This window comes from Hemiscyllium ocellatum, chromosome 15 (assembly GCF_020745735.1).
Source record: "Hemiscyllium ocellatum isolate sHemOce1 chromosome 15, sHemOce1.pat.X.cur, whole genome shotgun sequence".
In the NCBI taxonomy this organism is placed as follows: domain Eukaryota; kingdom Metazoa; phylum Chordata; class Chondrichthyes; order Orectolobiformes; family Hemiscylliidae; genus Hemiscyllium; species Hemiscyllium ocellatum.
Window position 1 is genome coordinate 51,287,709 of NC_083415.1, and position 20,854 is coordinate 51,308,562.

Genomic DNA, 20,854 nt, shown 5'->3' on the forward strand with positions numbered 1-20,854 from the left:
AACAGCTTGTAGAAAAAGGACCAGCTTTGTAACACCTCCTCCCTTAAAAAATGAATTATCAATATCTAAAAATGGCTTCATTTTTTAAAAAAAATTGCTTAATACTCTAAAACAGGCATATACATTACTCTGACTATGTACATGCAAACATGCGCAACCACATTCGAATTCAGGCCTTGGCCCACCCGCACCGAACACCTCCGTACCTCATTTGAGTCTCGACAACGCATTGGCAGTCATGCTTTTGCAACCTGCCACATGCACAATGGTCAAATTGAATGGCTGCAACAACAAGCTCCATCTAAACAGTCTGGCATTTTTGTCCTTAAATTTGTCCACAAGTGTCAATGAGTTATGATCAGTGTATGTGATTGTCTCAGCTGCATTGCTGATAATACAAACACTGAAATGTCGTAATGCCAACACCAAGCTCAGAGTCTGCTTCTCCACCAATGAATATTTACGTTGATGATTGTTCAATGTCCTGAAAAATTTCCCGATAAGTCTTTCTATTCCCTTGTCATCCTCCTGCAGGAGTACCGCAGCGATACTCACATCACTGGCATCGATAGCCACCTTGAAAGGCTTTGCGTAATCAGGTGTGACTAATACTGGGACAGTGGTTAACACAGTATTTAGGCTGTCAAATGCCTTCTGATAGTCCACTGTCCACTGAAACTTCTTGCCCTTTTTTTAACAAATTGGTGAGTGGACCAGCCACACTGCTGAAGTTTGGCACAAAGTTTCAGTAAAATCCAATCAATCCCAGGAACCGTAGTACTGCTGTTTTCATTGACAGTGTGGAAAATTCCCCAATAACTTTGGTTTTCGCATCCCATAAGACCATTAGTCCATGTCCAATAACATGGCTCAGGGCTTTGGCAAATTCACTTTTAGCCACGTTTACCACCAAGCCTGCCTTCCAAAGTTGATTGAACAAGTCCAAAAAGTGCTGTAAATGTCCCTTCCATGAGTGACTAAAAATCACGACATCATCAATATACACCACACAGTTGGGTAATCTGGCAATGACCTTATTAGTCAGTCTCTGAAATGTGGCTGGAGCATTTTTCATACCAAATGGCATGACTTTTGAACTGATATAGTTCATTTGGTGTTACAGAAGCCAAAATTGCCTTTGCTCTTTCTGACAAAGGTACCTGCCATTAGCCCCTGAGCAAGTCCAACTTAGAAATGTAAGTTGCTTGTCCCACCTTTTCGACACAGTCCTCCAACCGTGAAACTGTACGTGCATCAGTCTTTGTAATGGGATTGAATTTGCAATAGTCCACACATAACCATTAGATACCATCTGGCTTTGGCACCATGACTATGGGTGAGCTCCAATCACTATAACTCACTTTGATTATGCCATCTTGGAGCATGTGTCCTATCTCCTTCTGAACCTGTGCCAACTTTAGGAGGTTATGCCTATAAAGATGTTGCTTAATGGGAACAGCATTTGCTATACCTACATTATGCACAATTAGGCTAGTACTTCTCAGTATATTTCCCCATATCTCCCCATAATAACTCTCCCAGGTCATTTTGATTTTCTTGTGGAAGGTAACTCAATAATTTATCCCAATTTTGACAACTTCTTCATTGTCCAATTTGATTTGAGGAATATCAAATTCAGAATCCTCTGAACTTGTTTTTTTTTCTCTGTGCTGTAATCATTAACACCTTCTCCTCTTGCTTTCCTTCCTGATCAAAATACTTTTTGAGCATATTCACATGATACTTTCTGTGAGATTTCTTCCTGCCTGGAGTCCCTGTCAAGTAGTTCACCTCACTCAATTTCCTCTTGATTTGATAAGGTCCACTAAACCTTGATTTAAAAGGTTCACCTGTTACCTGAAGTAACACCAATACCTTATCCCTAATGGCAAAATTGTGAATTTGTGATTTCTTATCCACTTTTTGTTCCATTGTATGCTGCAATACTTTTAAATGCTGCCAAACCAACTCTCCAGCTCTATTTAATCATTCTGTAAAATTTGACACCTAGTCCAAATGGGTGGTCTCTGAAATCTGACTTATTAATTTCTCCTTAATCAATTTTAACGGTCCTCTTACTGCATGCCCAAAAATTAATTCAAATCGACTGAATTTGGTTGATTTATTTGGTGCATCTCTGATTGCAAAAAAGCACAAATGGAACTCCCTTATCTCAATCATCTAGATAATCCTGACTATAAGCCCTTAACATGGTCTTTGATGTCTGATGCCACCTTTCTAGTGCTCCTTGTGGTGATGGATGGTACGCAGTAGATTTATTTTATTCCCAAGCGATCCATAACCACCTCAAATAGATCTGACTATACCTCTATTGGTAGTTCATATCTAGTAAAGAATTTGAGTAATTCTTCTACAACCCTTTTAGTTGTGATATTGCATAATGGGACTGATTTGGGAAATCTAATTGAAACATTCATTATTGTTAATAAATACTTATTCCCACTTTTTGTTTCAGGTAGGGGGCATATGCAACCAATGAAGACTCTTGTGAAAGGTTCCTCAAATGCTGGAATAGCTATTAGTTTTATTACTGCCTGTGGTTTTCCAATTAGCTGACATAAATGACACATCTGGCAAAATTCAATTACATCCTTGTGTAGTCCAAGCCAGCAAAGATGTCTTTGTATTTTAGCCTCTGTTTTCCTCACTCCTAAATGACCTCCAAGTGGTAGCTCTTGCGCCACTCACAGTACCTCCCTTCTATACCCTACTGGCAAAACAATTTGATGAACTTCTGCCCATTTCTCATCTGCTTGAATGTGTGGTGGTCTCCATTTCCTCATTAAGATACCATTTGTTAATAATGACACACAGGATGCATTTGGTCTCTTTTTCTATGTATACCTTTTCATACAACTGCTTGAAGTTCTCATCTTTCTGCTGTGAATCAATCAGCTTAGCAGAGCTAAAGATACTTGCGTGTTTACCTATTTGCTCCTGCTCTGTCCCACTTATCTGATCAAAAAAAGTCTCTGATAATACGACCTCCGCTTCCTTACCTGTGCCTTTTGATCTCTCCTGCTTCAGCTTGTGACTCTTGTGAAGTTACAATCAGGGAAGATTCCCAAAATTCCTGCAGTGCTCCAGTTGCTCGAGTCTCCACTGACTTTTCAACTAGAGTAGGTAGCACGTCTACCAGTGAATCAGCTATATCATTTGCAAGGACAAATTGTATTCCTGGAGCTAAGAGTTTTTCCAGTACTCCTACCACAAATTCTCCACTCTTCACTGGACTCGATAGCCTCACTTTACATAACTGATCACTTTTTGTCTCACCATGAATTCCTGTTACCAGTACCTTCTCTGGCAATAGTCCTTTGGGAATACATATTTCTTCATCCTTCAGCATCACAGACTGAGAGGATCCTATGTCCCTTAATATTGCGGGTGGACAGTGTGGTGGCTAAGTGGTTAGCACTGCTGCCTCACGGAGCCAGGGACCTAGGTTTGATTCCAGGCTCGGGTGATTGTCTGTGTGGAGTTTGCACATTCTTCCCGTGTCTGAGTGGGTTTCCTCCGGGTGCTCCAGACTCCTCCCACAATTCAAAAGATGAGCAGGTTAGGTGAATTGGCCATGCTCAATTGCCTATAGCTTTCAGGGATATGCAGATTAGGTGCATTAGTCAGAAGTAAATGTAGGATATTCGGGAATGGATTTGGGTGGGATAATCTTCAGAGTATCAGTGTGGACTTATTGAGCCAAAGGACCTGTTTCTACACTGTAGGGATTTTAAAATTGTAACCTCTTAATCTACTACTTCTGGCCTATTTGAATAAACTTTACCCTTGCAGGTATATTTTTAAGCAGATCTGGCACTTCCTCCTTAATCAACTTCTGATGCAGTTTTCTAGCTTCCATTGGGCTTTCTGTTACCCCGGCAATAAAACGTCCAGGCTTGTCCTGTTTTCCTACATCTGGCTTTGTCCTTGCCCACCAACACTGATTTCATGTGGCCCACTTTATTACAATGAAAACACCTGAACTTTTTACCTACTTTGTCCCCTTCAAGGGTTTTGTTTTTACCCTGGAGTAAGTTCTCCTTATGATCTTCACTGAGATCTACCTCTCCCTTTCCACGTGAGGATTTCTCTTTGCCTCTATCTCTATCCCTCATGGACTGAAATTGATTCTGGAAACCAAACCAGGTTTTATGGACCAGCTCATAATCATCAGCCACTTCAGTTGCTAACCTTGTCGTTTTAACTCTGTTCTTTCTCACTAAGCTTACCTTCAGCCTTTTGAGCTGCATCCCTTTTTAAGTATCAATTTTTGAAGTTCAAACTCTCCTTTTTCCTTTCTCTTCTGCTAAAGCCCTTCGTTCTTTTTCTTTCTCTTCTAACCATAACTCAAACTGTTTCATTTCTGCTGCCCTTTCCTTCTCTCTCACCTCAAACTCAAGCTGCTTCATTTGCAATTGAATTCTTGCCATCTCTATAGATCCTGATGGTGTTCCCAGCAAGTTTGAATGCTGAGCTACTGTTGTAATTATCTCTCCTTTCCTCACAGAAGAAGGCAGCTCCAACCCCAGCTTGTCTGCTAATTCCAGCAGCTTGGTCGTAACCACCTTTTTTAAAACTTCCAAAGTCAACTCGTCCACCTCCAGAAAACTCTTGGCGACTGAAAGAGCTATTGGTATCGCAAGCTTTGTCTACCCAACCAAATTTACACCCCAAATGAAAATACGAGCAGCTACCACTTGCTGTTTAAATCCTGCAATGATCCCCCAATCTGTTATGGACTAGGCCAGACCACTCAAAATATTCTTAAGCAGGCAGCCCAGACCATAACTTTGCTATTTGTTTCAGTATGTGTACAGTGAAAAATTCCTGGAGTAAGTAAGCTAGGTTGACTACCAGATTTTAAAACAGTCAAAAATTTATTCACAAAATTATGGAATGAAACACAAAAGGCAGAATACCCACAGAACTCAATTTATCCAAACTAAACTTCATTATGCTGTTCCGAAAATACACAACAGTCCCAATAAACAAATCCTCTAAACATAGAGTAAAACTAAAACAGAGGCTTATAGGTCAAAGTTAGAAGGGCATAAGGAGAGAGTGTTTAGCAACCTGTTTTCACACAGCTCCTGCTGAACTGACTCAAACAAGACTCCAGTTTTTAGGACTGACCACTCCCTCTTTCATTATACAGGTCACTTCTAAAACATAAAAGCTTTGGCCGAAGTCTCATCTATTTGCATATACCCTTTTCATCTCTGTACCAACCCAACTGATTTGGAGCCTGGACTGTTTTATGACCCCTCTGAAAAATATCAAGGACACAGTGTCCTTGAAAAAAGGAACAGCTTTTAGAAAAGGTTATGGCTTTGTGACACAGACAACCCTCTGAGAGAAAAAAAATTCTCCTCAATTTAATCCTAAAATGGCGAACCCCAGTTTGCATCCCCTAATTTTATACAAACCCACAAGAGGAAATATTAATTCCACATCAGTTTTTCAAGTGGTCCAGGATCTTATATATTTAAATCAAGTCAACCTTTGCTCTTCTCACCTCAAGCCTGTCCAACTTTTCCTCATTCTGCTTCTAATGCATTTACTTACTTAGGTAAGGCCATCCTCAAAACTGCGCACTGTATTCAAGATGTAGTTCCACCAATGTCCTATGCACATGAAGCTTAAAAATCCTTACTTTTATGTTCAATTCCTTTCATAATAAATGATAGTATCCCTTTAGATTTCCTGATTATATGCAGTACCTACGTGTGACTCATGCAGAAGAACATCTAGATTTGTCTGCAGCTCAGAATTCTGCAGTTAGTCTCCATTAAGTAATACTCTGCTTGCTTATTCTTCTTGCCGAAGTGAACAACTTCGTATTTTCTCACGTTACCCACTCAACATGTTTGCATCCATTTGCATGCTTTTTATCCTTTTCACAACATACTTTCCTGGTTATCGCTATGTCATCAACAAATTTTGTTATTCTGCCTTTGCTCTTTGCACTGATATAAATTATGAAACGCTGAGACCACAGCACAGACCTCTCTAAGACTACACTCATCATATCCTTCCAATCAGAAAATAAAAACTTGTGCGCCGTCCCTGTTTTTGCCTAAAATTCATATTATGCATGACCTCGCTTTGTTAGCCTTGCTGGAATGCATTACCTCACATTTCCCAGTGTTTACCATTGCATCACTCACCTGAATAGTCCATCGATTCTTCCTGCAATCTACATTTTTTTTTTCATTAGCAACTGCACAGTGAATTTTTGTGCTGTCTACAAACTACTTTACCAAACACTCTATGTTGAAGTTGAAATTATTGACATATACATTAAAAATGGGGTCTTCATCTGACCTCTCGAGTGTATCACTGGAAACAGCTTTCCTGTCTCAAAAACATCCATCGAGCATTGTTTTTTGCTTCCCACTTACGATCTAACTTTAGATCCAACCTGCCACTTTGCTTTTTGTTGATTGGAATTTTCATTTTATGACCAATACACCGTGAGGGACCTCATCAAAAGCCTTTCTAACTCTATTTAATGTATGTCAAATACGTTACCCTCATCAACCCTCCTTGTTACGTGCAGAACAAAAACATAATTTTCTGTTCCTCTAGGTTGATCTAATAGTTTTCAGTGCCCCTGTTGTGATGCACCTTTCCCAGTTTCAATGACCCAACTGAGGCAGTGTTCCAAAATCACACAGCCCTCTGAAAGGAAAGATCCTCAGGTCTGTCCTAAAATTGTACGCCCAATGTGCCCTTCTCAGCAAGGTGAAAGTGGGTGAAGAATATAGAGTAGTTGAAATAATATCTGAAAACTATGAAGTAATGACACCGTACAAAAATGTGATACCTTCACCTGGAGCAATGTAGAAAACAAATACCGAAAATATGACTAATATTTGGTGTTTAGCTCTATTTTTAATCACAAATTAATTTCAATGCTATATTGAATTGTATTTATCCAATGAAAACACAGTGACTTATTTGTTAAAAATGATGAGCTTTAATAAACTGTTACTTCAATAAGTTTAGAGTTGAATGACTAATTGGACTGAAACACTATTGGTTTAAGAAACAGGAGCACAATAGACTATGTTTATGAACTTAATTGCACTGGGGTAATTCGTTTCAAGTGAAAATCTGGTATACATCAGCCTGTCTTGAATAGAATTTTTTATAAATGTTCTTCTTAATGAATACTTATGGTGTAATGTAAAAGAATGTGAGAACGGATTCCATATGACAAGGATATACTCTGCGTTGCCAATGTAGAAAGATCCATCATCAGGATAATAACTGGGAAAAACATTGTTGGGTTACTTTTGTGTGAATGTGGTAAATGGAATAGAAATCTCAATGATTCAAACGTGAAACAGTTCCAGTAGCCTATTTTCTAACAATTATTAGCATATTATGACGTGACAACATAGTCCATGTGATAAGTATTTACATTCAATGCAGTGAATTAACAGCCTTGGTGCGGCAAGTAACTATACCCCAGTAACAGAATCAATATGGAAAATAATTAGAATCAATGTGGTGCGGATAAATCACAAGAATCCCTGTCAAAATGTAAACAACTATTAGAGAATGACTCTCTATCTCTGCAGCAAATAATGCAGTTCACATGAATCAACTCTGACCATTAAAGTAGGTTCTGCAGCTCTTTACATTATACAGTTACATTGAAGTATTTTTATAGCCTTGGAATGCCAGTTGCAAGAGAATGATGTTAAGCCCATCCTTCTGCTGAAACTGATCCAGTCTGTCTTTTCATATTCTTGCAAGTGACAAACTGAGCCACATTATTGCAATCACTGTGAAACTTGAAGGATCCCTGTTGGCTTTCAAGTTATTCTGAACAGTTTATGTTTGCTTTCTTCAGGAGATTACAATACTGTCAATCGAGCCAGAACCCCTGTGAAAGATTTGGATTCCGATCGACAGCGGAGAAGTTCAGATGGAAAGTTACGTGGAAGATCAAAAAGGAATAATGATCCTTCTCCTCTCCTAGACACTGACATTGAGGTATTGGCTAATCATCAGACTTTCCGATTCTTTCAACAGTATTATTGAGTTACGATGTTAGTTATAATCTGACAGCAATCTGAGTATTTCATTATCACAATTATACCATTAGAGTTAGTATTACAGCATTAAAGTATCACAGAAGTCTGGATACATCATGACAGTTGACACTACACTCACAACATTACAAATTGCACTTGACCATTATGACTGTAATATCACAGAGTTATAGTGTGAGTGTAACGCATTTAATGTTAAGTTGCAATATAAAACAAATGTAGAGTTATGGATCTGAGCCTTCCATCCATTTCTCCCCATCACTGGTTGAAGCTCCAGAAATGCTCTGGACATCATACCAAACCTTGGGAACGTGAAAGGAGATTTATCTGACTTCCTCTGACAAATGACGCAATAGGCATTGTGCACTTGCCACAGCATAGAATTATAGAAACTTTAAGCATAGAAGAAAGACATTGAACCCACTATATCTTTCTCGATCTTTGAAAAAGCAATCATATTAAAATCTATATCTTTGCTTTTTGCCTGTAATATTCTGCTCAGTGTCTTTCCTCACCATCACCACTTGCTACTGGAATCTCCATTACATCTATTTCTAAACCTAAACGCTCATTTTTTTTTAATTCCCCTTAACAAATGCACTGCCACCTCTAAAGATCTGTGTTTATGAGCACTGATGTTCAGCTACATTTAATCAAAATAATTTAATTTATAGTATGCCATATTTCTTTATTTCCATATTAGCCCTCTCAAAGGTCATCATTTCACCCTTCACTGCATTGAATTCCATCTCCTATGCTTCTGTCCCTTTCATCATCCCATCAAAGTAATCCTGAAATGAATAACTATCCTCATCATTATCTACTGCTTTATCAAGTTTCATTCCATTTGCAAGTTTTAAATGTGGCACCCTGCACAACTAAGTTGCTTATTAATATTGCAGAGAGCAATACACCCAGATATGAGCCATAGGAGGCAGAATTGTAAAACACATCTTTATCAGAACAATATCCATCACCACCCTTTGCTTCAACCAATGCAGCAATCTTAGGTCCATATAGGCCCTAATTGTATGGGCTTTCATTTTCTTAATAAGCTCCTGCCTAGCACTTTGTCAAGTGCCTTCTGAAGTCCACATAAGTACCATGATCAACCTTCTCCAACACCTCATCAAAAAAATTGATTAAGTTAGTCAAACTCAACTAAAATTAGGAAATCCATGCCATCTCTCTTTAATTAACCCATGACTTTCCAAATGTAAGTTTATTTCATCCTTGCAGTTTCTGGTTTATCCTTCTCTCATATTTTGCTTTATGTATAATATTAATAACCATCCACCTCTCCAGTAATACTCATGTATCCAGTGAATGGGTCTGACTGACAGAATGTCTCTCAATTAGGTTGTTTTGTGAAAGCTGTTCACTCGCATGCCTTCCATTTTTTTGTATCAGGGTGGGGGTCCCTTTGCAAAGGGGTATGGAAACCTATGTTTCAGAGATAATCCCTGATTTCAATGTATAGAACATGAATAACAGCACAAGATGTGTTTCCTTCACACCCATAAGCCCTCCTATTCACTGCTCACAGATGCAGTTTGGGCTGTTGGTCCCTTTCCTCAGGGAGTGATGGAGAAAAACAGCAATTGACCCTGTATTGCGATCTGCCTTTGTCCATCCAAGTTAAATAAAGAATCAACAAGGACCAGTAAGCACACCTAGACAGTGGTTGTAGAATTGCTATGCAATGGAGTGGCAGTGACATAGCAGTAATGTCACTGGGCCTGTAATCCAGAACCTCAGACAAACATCTGGAGACATGCATTCATATCTGACTGAGGCGGATGGTGAAATGTGAATCCAAAGTAAATCTGGGGTTAAACGTCTAAGAACAACCATTGTCACAAAAACCTTCTGGTTCACGAATGCCCTTCAGGAAAGTTGCTGTTTGGCCTAGAATAGACAATAATGCTGACCTGATTAGATTAGATTTCCTACAGTGTGGAAACAGACCCTTCAGCCCAGCAAGTCCACACCAACCCTCCAAGGAGTAACCCATCCAGACCCACTCCCCTACATTTACCCTGACTAATGGACCTAGACTATGGGCAATTTAGCATGGCCAATTCACCTGACCTGCACATTTTTGGATTGTGGGAGGAAACTGGAGCACCCAGAAGAAACCAATGCAGACACGGGGAGAATGTGCAAACTCCACACAGACAATGGCTCGAGGCAGGAATCAAACCTGGGTTCTTAGCACTGTGAGGCATCAGTGCTAACCACTGAGTCACTGTGCTGCCCGTAGTCAGTGATGTTCCCCTCCCACGAAAATTGTTGCAGCCATGCAATTGTGATTATGTTACAAGGTTGAAGCTTTACAGTGATGTCAGTCAAATATTGCAGTACATCTTTGGCTTTTAACTCTATATTTGTCAAGCAAGTAATAGGCCAAGTAATCTCTGCAAAAGCCCATATCAAAGAAACATTCTATCTAAACGAGTTAGCCTTTCTAATGTTTTCCCAATCTTTATATATAAATGATCTGCTACTTTTATGTGGAATTATCAAATTTATAGCAATGTTTGTCCAAGTTTCAGGTTTGAATAACCTCAAGATAAAATGTGTAACATGATTGTCATTATGCAGACCCTGTTTATCTAAGAATTTTAATTTGAAAATGAAACGAATGGCACATTAAGCTTTAGAAAGTTGATACATTTAGTGTTGTTCTACACATATATTAGATGATAGTTCGATTCACTTACACCATTTACTTGGTTAACATTAAGAAAACAGTCATGTTGTACATATGTACAAACAACGTTGATTATCTGAACAAGATGGGTGGGATTATTCTGTTCAGATAACTAAGAGTTCGGATAACGGATTGTTCAGGTAATGGATAGCATTTTTATTGGACCTTGAGATCTTGTTCAGATAATCCAAAATTCGGATAATTGATATTCAGATAATCGAGGTTTGTTCTGTACTTGTTTCTCAAGATTATGTATTTCTAATTGGCTTCTGAAGGTCCATATTTTGAAAAAAATTCATGTGAACTAATAGTCTCTTACTTTTATGTGTTGACATTGGAGAGACCCAGATCACTTTTAAAAGAGGGCACGCTGTTTCATTTGATTTAAATTTGTATCTGTTACATGTCTTTTAAAGTTTACCTTTAATGTGTTCTGTGAGATGTCCCTTTAAAATGCCCAGTGACATATCCCTTTTCATCCTTTCATCCTTTCTCTTTAATAGTCCCCTCTGGCATGTCTCTTTAATGTGGCCATTGTGACACAAAGTGGCCACCACATACATTTCTCATATATTCACATGAGTGATTTTGAGACATTGTTCTTTAATGCCTTTCTATAATATATTTTTTCAACATTAAAACAGATTCTGGCAAAATATCTGGTCAGTGACTTTGCCACTAAACTTCTGTTTCACAATTGGAGTGAGCCCTTTGCAGTATGACTTTATAAATTACTTTGTGTTTGAAGATATATATATAAAAATAGTTCCATAGATTTATTTCTTCAAGATTAAAGTCACCCTCTTGTTTGTGTGACCTTTGAAATTCGCTCATAGGCTTTGCAAGTGCTGATGTTTTGCTTGATAGCAGGCTGACATAGCAATATAAAAGAGCAACTAATTGGTGTAAATGCAAGTTTATTGAAAATTTCTGGTTAAAGCTTGAACCCTGTAATACTGAATAGTCAGACTGATTTTGCATATGCTCCTTTTCTACTCAGTACTGGGTGCCTGCTCAATTCAGATGGTGGTACTCACACTATTGAGTTACAAAATGCTTGGTTGATGACCAAGTCTGGGATGTAAGCAGATAATCTTTGCAAGCAATCTCATGGAGTAGCGAGAATGTTTTACATTGTTGAAGGTGCTGTGCTTTGATGGAAGAATTATACTCAACTATCATAATTAGTATCATCCACTAAAGATCACCTGAAAAGACCACTGACTTTGGCTAATACTGAAAATCTGGTGACATTAATTCAGGCACCTGTAATATACCTCTCATGTTTTTCATTTGCAGTGGGTTCAGCACAGATGTATACCACACATCTGAATCAATATTGCCCATCCTACAGTACTGCATAAAACAAATTTGTCCCAAAGTGCACTATTTCGAAGGAGAATGGGGAGTTCTTTGAACCCTAACCAATATTTTTACAACATCATCAATAATGCATTAACTGATTATTATTGTAATGTTCTGTTTTGGATCCTGCTATGTAGAAGATGGCTGCTTTGTTTATCTATGTGACAACAACAACTGCACAACATGTGTCTAAGCCATTTCTGAAACATAATGAGAGCTGTATAAATGCAGCTGTTTCTTTCAGTGAGAACATCAGTCCATTTCTTACATTTCGCTGAGTGGGAACTGAGATAATAGTCCTGTTCTGTGTATGACATTGCCTTGAAGAAATCTGGAATTGTTGGTTGTGTTGCACACAAAATGGAGGGGTGGGGGGGTGCATGGTGTTGATTCAGTGATTTGCACTGCTGCCTCACAACACCAGAGACTCGGGTTTAATTCTACCCTTGGGTATCTGTCCTTGTGGAGTTTGAATGTTCTCTCTGTGCCTATGTGGGTTTCCTCCCACAGTCCAAAGGTGTGCAGGTTAGGTAGTTTGGCCATGCTAAATTGCCCATAGTGTCCATGCATATGTAGCTAGGTAGGTTACATGGATGGAGTCATCTCAGTGGGAAGCTCTTCAGAGGGTTGGTGTAGACTTGATGGGCTGAATGGCCTGCTACCACACTGTATGTATCCTGTAAAGGAAAAACTGACATTTAGGCTGTTTTGTCCATTACAACCCTATTAGATATTTCACAATTGTGTCGTATAACTCGGAGCTTGTTTCCATGGGCACTGTTTTTCCGATAAATACAATAAGCCAAATTCTGTTTTAATAAAATAGGATTTTGTGCTTTTTTGTTTAACCAGTGTTTTGGGGATTGAGTTCCAGGACTCTGTTTACAATCAGGGCCATTGAATCATGGTGACTGACTGACTCAAATTCCATTTTTATTGGATGTGACTATGGGATTTTCAGGATTTTACCAGTGTTTCGGGGACCAAAGATTCCATCCCTTTTCCATGAACATTGAAAAACAGTGTGTTTTATTTATTTGACACTTGAACAATTATGGCACATTCATTGCGAAGGTGAATTTATAAAATTATTTCAGGGAATTCTTTTCTTTCATCGTAAACACAGATTGATCAGGCATTGAACCTGGTTCTAATTTACCTTTCCTTCTTGATAGCTAAATAGGTTGTCCAAAGTGCATTGCTAATTGTGAATGAGCAACACTTCACACTTCACCAGCTTCAAGTAATTGACCTGCAGATGCCAAACTCCAATTTAGCATCCAACATATGAAAATGCATGTACCCCCATATATACAATAATGATGCTGTAGTTCAAGTTATAACCAAAGCTAACCTCTCCTTTGTTTTTTTTTCTCTCTTCACAGCGAGTTTTTGTTTGGGATTTGGATGAAACAATCATTATTTTCCATTCATTACTCACAGGGACATACGCCACCCGTTATGGAAAGGTAGGACCTTTATTCTAAATCCCTATGAATTGGAGGATAAAGAATGTGTGTATTTATTTACCAAATGAAGAGTATAGCCCTCCCATTTCATGTGTAATGGCAAGATTTTAATTAGCCTCTTGAGAACCAATGTACTACATTGTCCATCGATCAGGGTAATGCCTTTCTGTTTATGTGAAACCATTGCAAATTCATGTTTTGCTGTTGATTTAATAATTTCTCTGGTATAAAATTGAATGTTTGAACTTTAGAGAAAGGTATTTTTATAAGGGACCATAATAAAAATGCAGAACATTCAGGATTATGAGTCTTCTTTTGCCAGAGGTATGGAAAATAGAAGAATCAGGTGTGCAAGGGTTCCCCTTTAGGATTGCATTAATATTTGAGCACTTGAGTTTTGATGCAAATTTTTTTTAAAGCTTTCATGTTCATTGAGATGATGTGGAAAAGTAACTTGATTGATCAGAGCACAGGTCTGTCTTATGTTCTTTCATGTTTTCCATACACCATGGTCTAATCCTGAATCACAGGACAGCCGCTGGAACTAACACTGAAAACTGCTTATATGAGTATCTGCTTCAGTAACTTTTCCCTAGCATGTTCCATGAGATTGGAACATTGCTAAATTCACAGCAACATTACCAGAGAGCTTTCCAATTGTTTTCTCTTTTAACATTGGTTAATGGCATTTGGGTGTTGCTGGCTCAGCTAGCATTTATTGCTCTCTCCAATTGCTCAGGAGAAGGTTGTGGTGGGCTACTACAGCCTTCTTGAGCTGCTTTAACCTTCTTGAGATGCTGTAGTCTTTGGGTGATGTTAGAAAGGAGTTCACGGATTTTGATCCAGCAGCAGTGAAGGCACAGTGATATTCTTCCAAGACAGAATGATGAGTAATTTGGAGGGAAACTTGCAAGTGATTATGATTGAAGAATTACTTAATTGTGAGCCAGTGCAAGTCCAGAGGCGTGAGGCTGGTTGGTGAACAGGACTTGTTGCAAATAAGGACATTAGCAGCAGAATTTCTTCTGACTTTTAAGGAGCCTGTGAAATGTGCAATGTAACAGTTAGGACTAGAAGTAAAAAGGTGGATTATGAAGGTTGCATTAGTATCTAACCTTATTTCCTACCTTCCATATCCTCCACTGTTTATATTCACTTTGTGGGTTTTCCATTGTTCTAGCATGCTTCGAATTGTGTTTGATGTATAAGTTTTTAATATTCATCCATGAGCAGAAATTGGAACTTGTTGCACCTAAAATAGACACACACACTATTTTTGCTCATTTTGTATTTTGTAATTTCTGGCAGCCATTATAAGCATGCTCTGCCATAGAGTCATAGAGTCGTAGAGACACACAACACAGAAAGAGACTCTTCGGTCCAACTTGTCTACGCAGACCAGATATCCTAAATTAATCTAGTCCCATTTGTCAGCACTTGGCCCATATCCCTCTAAACCCTTCCTATTCATATACCCATCTAGATGCCTTTCAAATCTTGTAATCAGCATTCACCATGTCCCCTAGTAGCTCATTGCATACATGTACCACCCTCTGCATAAAAAAGTTCCCCCTTAGGTCCCTTTTAAATCTTTCCCCTCTCATCCTAAATGTATGCCCTCTAGTTCTAGACTCCCCCACCTACAAATGTTAAAGAGGAGTTTAATGACAATACAAGAATCCTCTTGATATTAAGCAAAGCATTTATCACTTTTATATTTGCTGTAACTTAACCTTCAATTTTTAAGGAAATTGCTGGAGCTTGCCAACAATTTTTACCTTAATAAATCTTCATATGGAGACAGATATCAATTAGTTCTCATGGGTAAGTGCCAATGGATACTCTGTTGGTGTCTGTGGCCTTGCTGAAATTATGCTAATGGCTCCCCAAGTTCCAACAGGCCTTTTGGTTTCTGGAATGAATTCTGAATGTGTTGCCTGTTTTGGTCCTGAAAATAGACAGGTACAAACTTGAAGAACTCAAGGTACTAATCAATGTATCTGTGATTGCTTCATTTGGTCATTTGTTTCTTGATTTACTGTCTGGCAGGAAAAAGATGCCTATAAACTCAAATCTTCGTTGACATACACTAATAACACCCATCTATTAGAAAGAAATCTTGGGCCAGTTTTTCATCATTGAGGCTTGAACCTCATCATCCTACTTTTACTCCAGCAGTGTCTAGTAGTGAGAACCAGGAACAGCCTGGCCTAGAGCAATGCAGCAGGCCCAAAGCAGAGAAAGAAATGGCCTGATGTGGAAGCAACCAAGTTAATAGACAAATCCCTATTCACTGATACATTGCTCCAGTTCTATAGGTCATCGTATAATGCACTTCACAGTCATGCCTTTTTCATCTACCTCTCTACTCCTCATACCCCCTCACCCCTTTCACCTCTCCCATGTAATCATCCAATAATCACTTAAAATCAAAATATAATAGGTATAATAACTTTTGGAAGTATTTGAAAACTTATACATCTGGCAGAAAAAAAGTCATCACTTGAATAGACAATTAAAAATTGTCCTCAGAGCTCATAAAACTGTCAAAATGAAAAACAATAACTCACACTTTAAAAACCATTAATTGCATAGAAGCTCGTAATTCTTACAAAATAAACAATTTCACGTGCATTGGATAGGTATGTAAGGAAATCCTGCTGTGCAGGTTCCATTGATGTTTTAGAAGGCAATATGCCATCAAACCTGCATTCCCCAGTATAGCAGTGTAAACAAACCCTACAGTACAAAATGCATTAATGATTTTGAAGACAGTCAACTGTTTGGAACAACCAAATGGACGGCTGTGCTTTCCTTTAAAGAATGAATGAAAGCTCTTTGCATATTCCCTAACTACTTATTCATCAAAAATTGGGCAATATTTTCTATAAGTGTGCAATGCAGCATAGCACTTTATTCAGTGGATCATCTATTCTAATGCATCTCAAAAATTTTATCATTTTTACACTGTTGTTCTTTCACTCAATAGCTTGTCAATGGACAGAAGTAATAATTCAGGAACCACATTATTTAATGTCCTCCTTTAACATCACAGCACAGTCATAACTCAATTTAGTTGATATGAATATACCTCAACACTTCATGATGAACTCTTCCCACTTCCAATCCATGTGCCTCATCTCCCCTTACTAGGTGTGATTCAGGAAGGCTGCCAAAATGTGAGTGCTTCACTGAAATTGCAGAAGTCCTGAAATGTCCATCCTCCCAAAATTGTGCTGGCAGTGGTGACAGATTAATGCTCTGGAGGGCAAGGGTTCAAATTCCTTCACGGCACCTGGTGGAATGTAAAATCAGTTGATAAATCTGAAATATAAAACCAGTCTTAGTAATGCTATCATGAAACTGTCAGTAATTGCGTGGTTCACGAACATCCTTGTAGAAAGGAAATCTGTCATCCTTACCTGGTGCGACCAATATATAGATCAGCAATAACGTGGTTGATATTTGAGTACACTTGGAAATGGCCAAGCAAGCTATTCAGCTCAAGAATGATAAAAGGATAGAATACAAATGCTAGCCTTGCCAATGACTCCCACATCCTGAGAAAGAATAAAGAAGAAAACATTAAATAGCAGTGTGCAGGGTTCCTGACTGACACCCATCTCTTTCCTGCATACTGAGAACAACCAGAAACAAAATGGAGGTGGGACTTCTGGATCAGTATTCTGGACTATAAGTATTATACAGATGAACCATATGCATTCCCATTTGGAAATCAGTGTAGAATTCCGCCTATTAAACAAGAACAGTGCCAGCAAATTTCTCTGCCTCTACTTCTAACACTCCTAAAACCTACGTTCAGATGTAATCCACCAATATCATTTATTGTATCTGTTGCTCCCAATGCGGTCTCCTCTACATTGGGGAGACTAGACGCCTCCTAGCAGAGCACTTTAGGGAACATCTCTGGGACACCCGCACCAATCAACCACACTGTCCTGTGGCCCAACATTTCAACTCCCCCTCCCACTCAGCCAAGGACATGGAGGTCCTGGGCCGCCTTCACCGCCGTTCCCTCACCATCCGATGCCTGGAGAAAGAACACCTCATCTTCCACCTCGGAACACTTCAATTCCAAGGCATCAATGTGGACTTCACCAGTTTTCTTATTTCCCCTTCCCCCACCTTACCCCAGCTCCAAACTTCCACCTCAGCACTGTCCCCATGACTTGTCCTACCTGCCTATCTTCCTTTCCACCTATCCACTCCACCGTCCTCTCTGACCTATCACCTTCATCCCCACCCCCATTCACCCATTGTACTCTCTGCTACTTTCTCCCCACCCCCACCCTCCTCTCATTTATCTCTCCACCCTGCAGGCACTCTACCTGTATTCCTGATGAAGGGCTTTTGCCCGAAACGTCGATTTTCCTACTCCTCGGATGCTGCCTACACTGCTGTGCTTTTCCAGCACCTATTCTAATCTAGAATCTCGTTTCCAGCATCTGCAGCCCTTGTTTTTACTCAGATGTAATCCAGAAATTAAGATGAATATCTCTGTTTCTTTGCTTGACTCCTAGCTGAAATGTGGCAATGCTTGAGGTTGGCTCTTGTTGTAAAAAGTGAGGTCTGCAGATGCTGGAGATCAGAGCTGAAAATGTGTTGCTGGTTAAAGCACAGCAGGTCAGGCAGCATCCAAGGAGTAGAGAGAGGAAGAGAGCTTCTTCAAGGAAAGCATCCTTGCAAGAGGATTCGCAGTAGGTTAAAATCTTTGAGTAAAAAGTGAGGTCTGCAGATGCTGGAGATCAGAGCTGAAAATGTGTTGCTGGTTAAAGCACAGCAGGTCAGGCAGCATCCAAGGAGTAGAGAGAGGAAGAACACCTCATCTTCCGCCTCGGAACACCTCAATCCCAAGGCATCAACGTGGACTTCACCAGTTTTCTTATTTCCCCTTCCCCCACCTGATGAAGGGCTCTGGCCCAAAACGTCGAATTTCCTGTTCCTTGGTTGCTGCCTGACCTGCTGTGCTTTAACCAGCAACACATTTTCAGCGTTGGCTCTTGTTGTCAACTACAGTAATTATCCCATTCCCTGAATTCAACAAAAACGTGTATTTATTTATTCATTGAAAAGAAATAACATTGCATTTTATTTTGTTGTTTTAAAATGAAGTCAAAGCTGGTGCCTTGGTGCAGAGTACAAGGAGCAGAATGAAAGTCCATAATTATAAAGAAAATTTTTTTAAAAAGCTATTCAACAAACTGACCATTCCCTCAACAGGAATCTGTGGAAGTGGGTTTAGCAAAAAGGAAGTGGTGTCTGTAGGTTAGTTTTCAGATTGTTTGATGAAATCTGAGCAATCCTCTATTGGACCTCATAGAGTAACTCCTGAACAAGGGAAAGGAAATGGAGAATTACACTGTACATCAGCTGCAATGAGAATAACTGCCTGCTGACATCATAACTCCATCCATACAACATTCCCGGGAATAGGCCCACTGTCAACTGTAAACTCATAACTTTGAGAGTGGGGGGATGGGGGTGGGGAAGTGAAGACAATGTCTCACTATTGTCCTGAATCAGGAGTCAAGAACAGCAGGAGTCTGACTTAGGAAGTATTCTCAGAGATCTAAGTGCTTGTGAGCGGATATCTGCTGTGCTCTATTACATTAACTCTCTAAACTACTGTATTTCAGGGGAGTTAGATTTCCTTCCGAGGGTCAAATAATTTTTGAAATCAAGATGTTAAGTGAAACAGCTTGGGCTGAACCTTGGGAGTGCACATGATTTTTTTAAACACTGAAATATACTCTGTCCAAATACTTATCCACTCAGATAATTACCTTGAAGTTGACAATACAAATCACCGAAGCACTTGATATACCGTAACATATACTTCTGATTTTAATGGTATTTTATTCAAAATAGCATGACATTGTGGAAAAATTTGCAAGCAAAATATTGAAGTGCATTTGGAATCTGATATTAATACATTGTATTGTAGATTAAATGTTAATGAGTACAGTAAAGCTCACTTTATTGTATTTAAGAAATTGCTGCAGACAGGTTCTTGTAATACTGAGGCCTTCATTTGTAAGGAGGAAGGAAGTGAAAGGTGCTTTAAGGTCCACAGAGGGAATTGTCAGTATATAAGTGAAAATAAACAAAGTTGTTGAGTGAGTAAAGATTTAATGAGACAATCACAAAATAGGTCTGAAAATGGATTGTCATATCGTGAAAGGTATGCGATTGACACTGTTAAGCTCTAGGGCTTATGTAGTGCCCAGGACACTGGTATTTTACACACATGGGATGAGGCTAATAAGGAGTCAGCACTGAGTGAGCCTAGCTTCATTCTTCAACTGGCTCTTTTCTCTGGAGTCTAGAACCCAAAATGACTTCTGATGGAATCAGACATTAATTTCCCTGCTGAAAATTATTCAAATCCAGTACTGAACTGGCTTGTCCTTATAGTATGGCATTGACAATGTGCTGCACTGTTCTCTTTGTTCCAGAGCCTCTTTATGAATGCATTGAAGTAGTTTCAGTTTTTACTACTAATTTGCAGCCAAATTTGGAGGTTATCTAGTGTTAAAAGTAAAGTCTGATATAGAAGTCTAACTATAGCAATCCAAAGGATTCAATTTATTTCAGGTGCATCGAACCAACACTTCTCAGTTAAGTTTAGAACTTCAATGGGCTTTTGTGGTGCAGTGGTAGTATCCCTATCCCTGGACTAAGAGGCCTGGGTTCAAATTCCATCTGCCCCAGAGTTGTGTAATGACATCTCTGTATCAGTATACCTCATCCTCAACTAATTCAATCTTTTCATATCAATCTGCACAATACATTCTATCACTGAATGCAAATAATTCTATCATCATTTACATATAACTCTCTCAGTCCAATGTTTGTGCTGATCTTCTGTCAAAGTTACAGCAGACACATGGAAAGATATTCTTGATGTTTGTTCCAATGACTGTCTAGCCCTGATACTTTCTGGTAATCTCAATACTCTCAGCCCTTACTTTTTGAATCCCCCATTCTTGAAATGTTTTAACAATCAGTGATCCCAGTACTTGCAGCAATTACAATATTGGAAATATATATTTGTAAATAAATTTTGATAACTATTTCTCTACCTTATTTCTAATTTCCTATGAAATTAATGTATTGCAGTAATTTTGTAGATATCAAACTTTGATTTACTATCTTTTATCATAACTGTGTTTGTGAAATCGAGCTCAGCTGATTCATGGACA

The 20,854-nt window shown here is 38.9% G+C and overlaps 1 protein-coding gene across 1 annotated transcript in view; it reads left to right on the forward strand.

Moving 5' to 3' along the window:
* Positions 1–20,854, forward strand: part of LOC132822978 (eyes absent homolog 1-like) — a 259,480-nt gene that overhangs the window by 152,036 nt on the left and 86,590 nt on the right. Inside the window, exons 9-10 of the mRNA XM_060836459.1 lie at positions 7,883–8,025; positions 13,548–13,631. Of these exons, the coding sequence (XP_060692442.1) occupies positions 7,883–8,025; positions 13,548–13,631 (227 nt within the window). The remainder of the gene's footprint in view (positions 1–7,882; positions 8,026–13,547; positions 13,632–20,854) is intronic.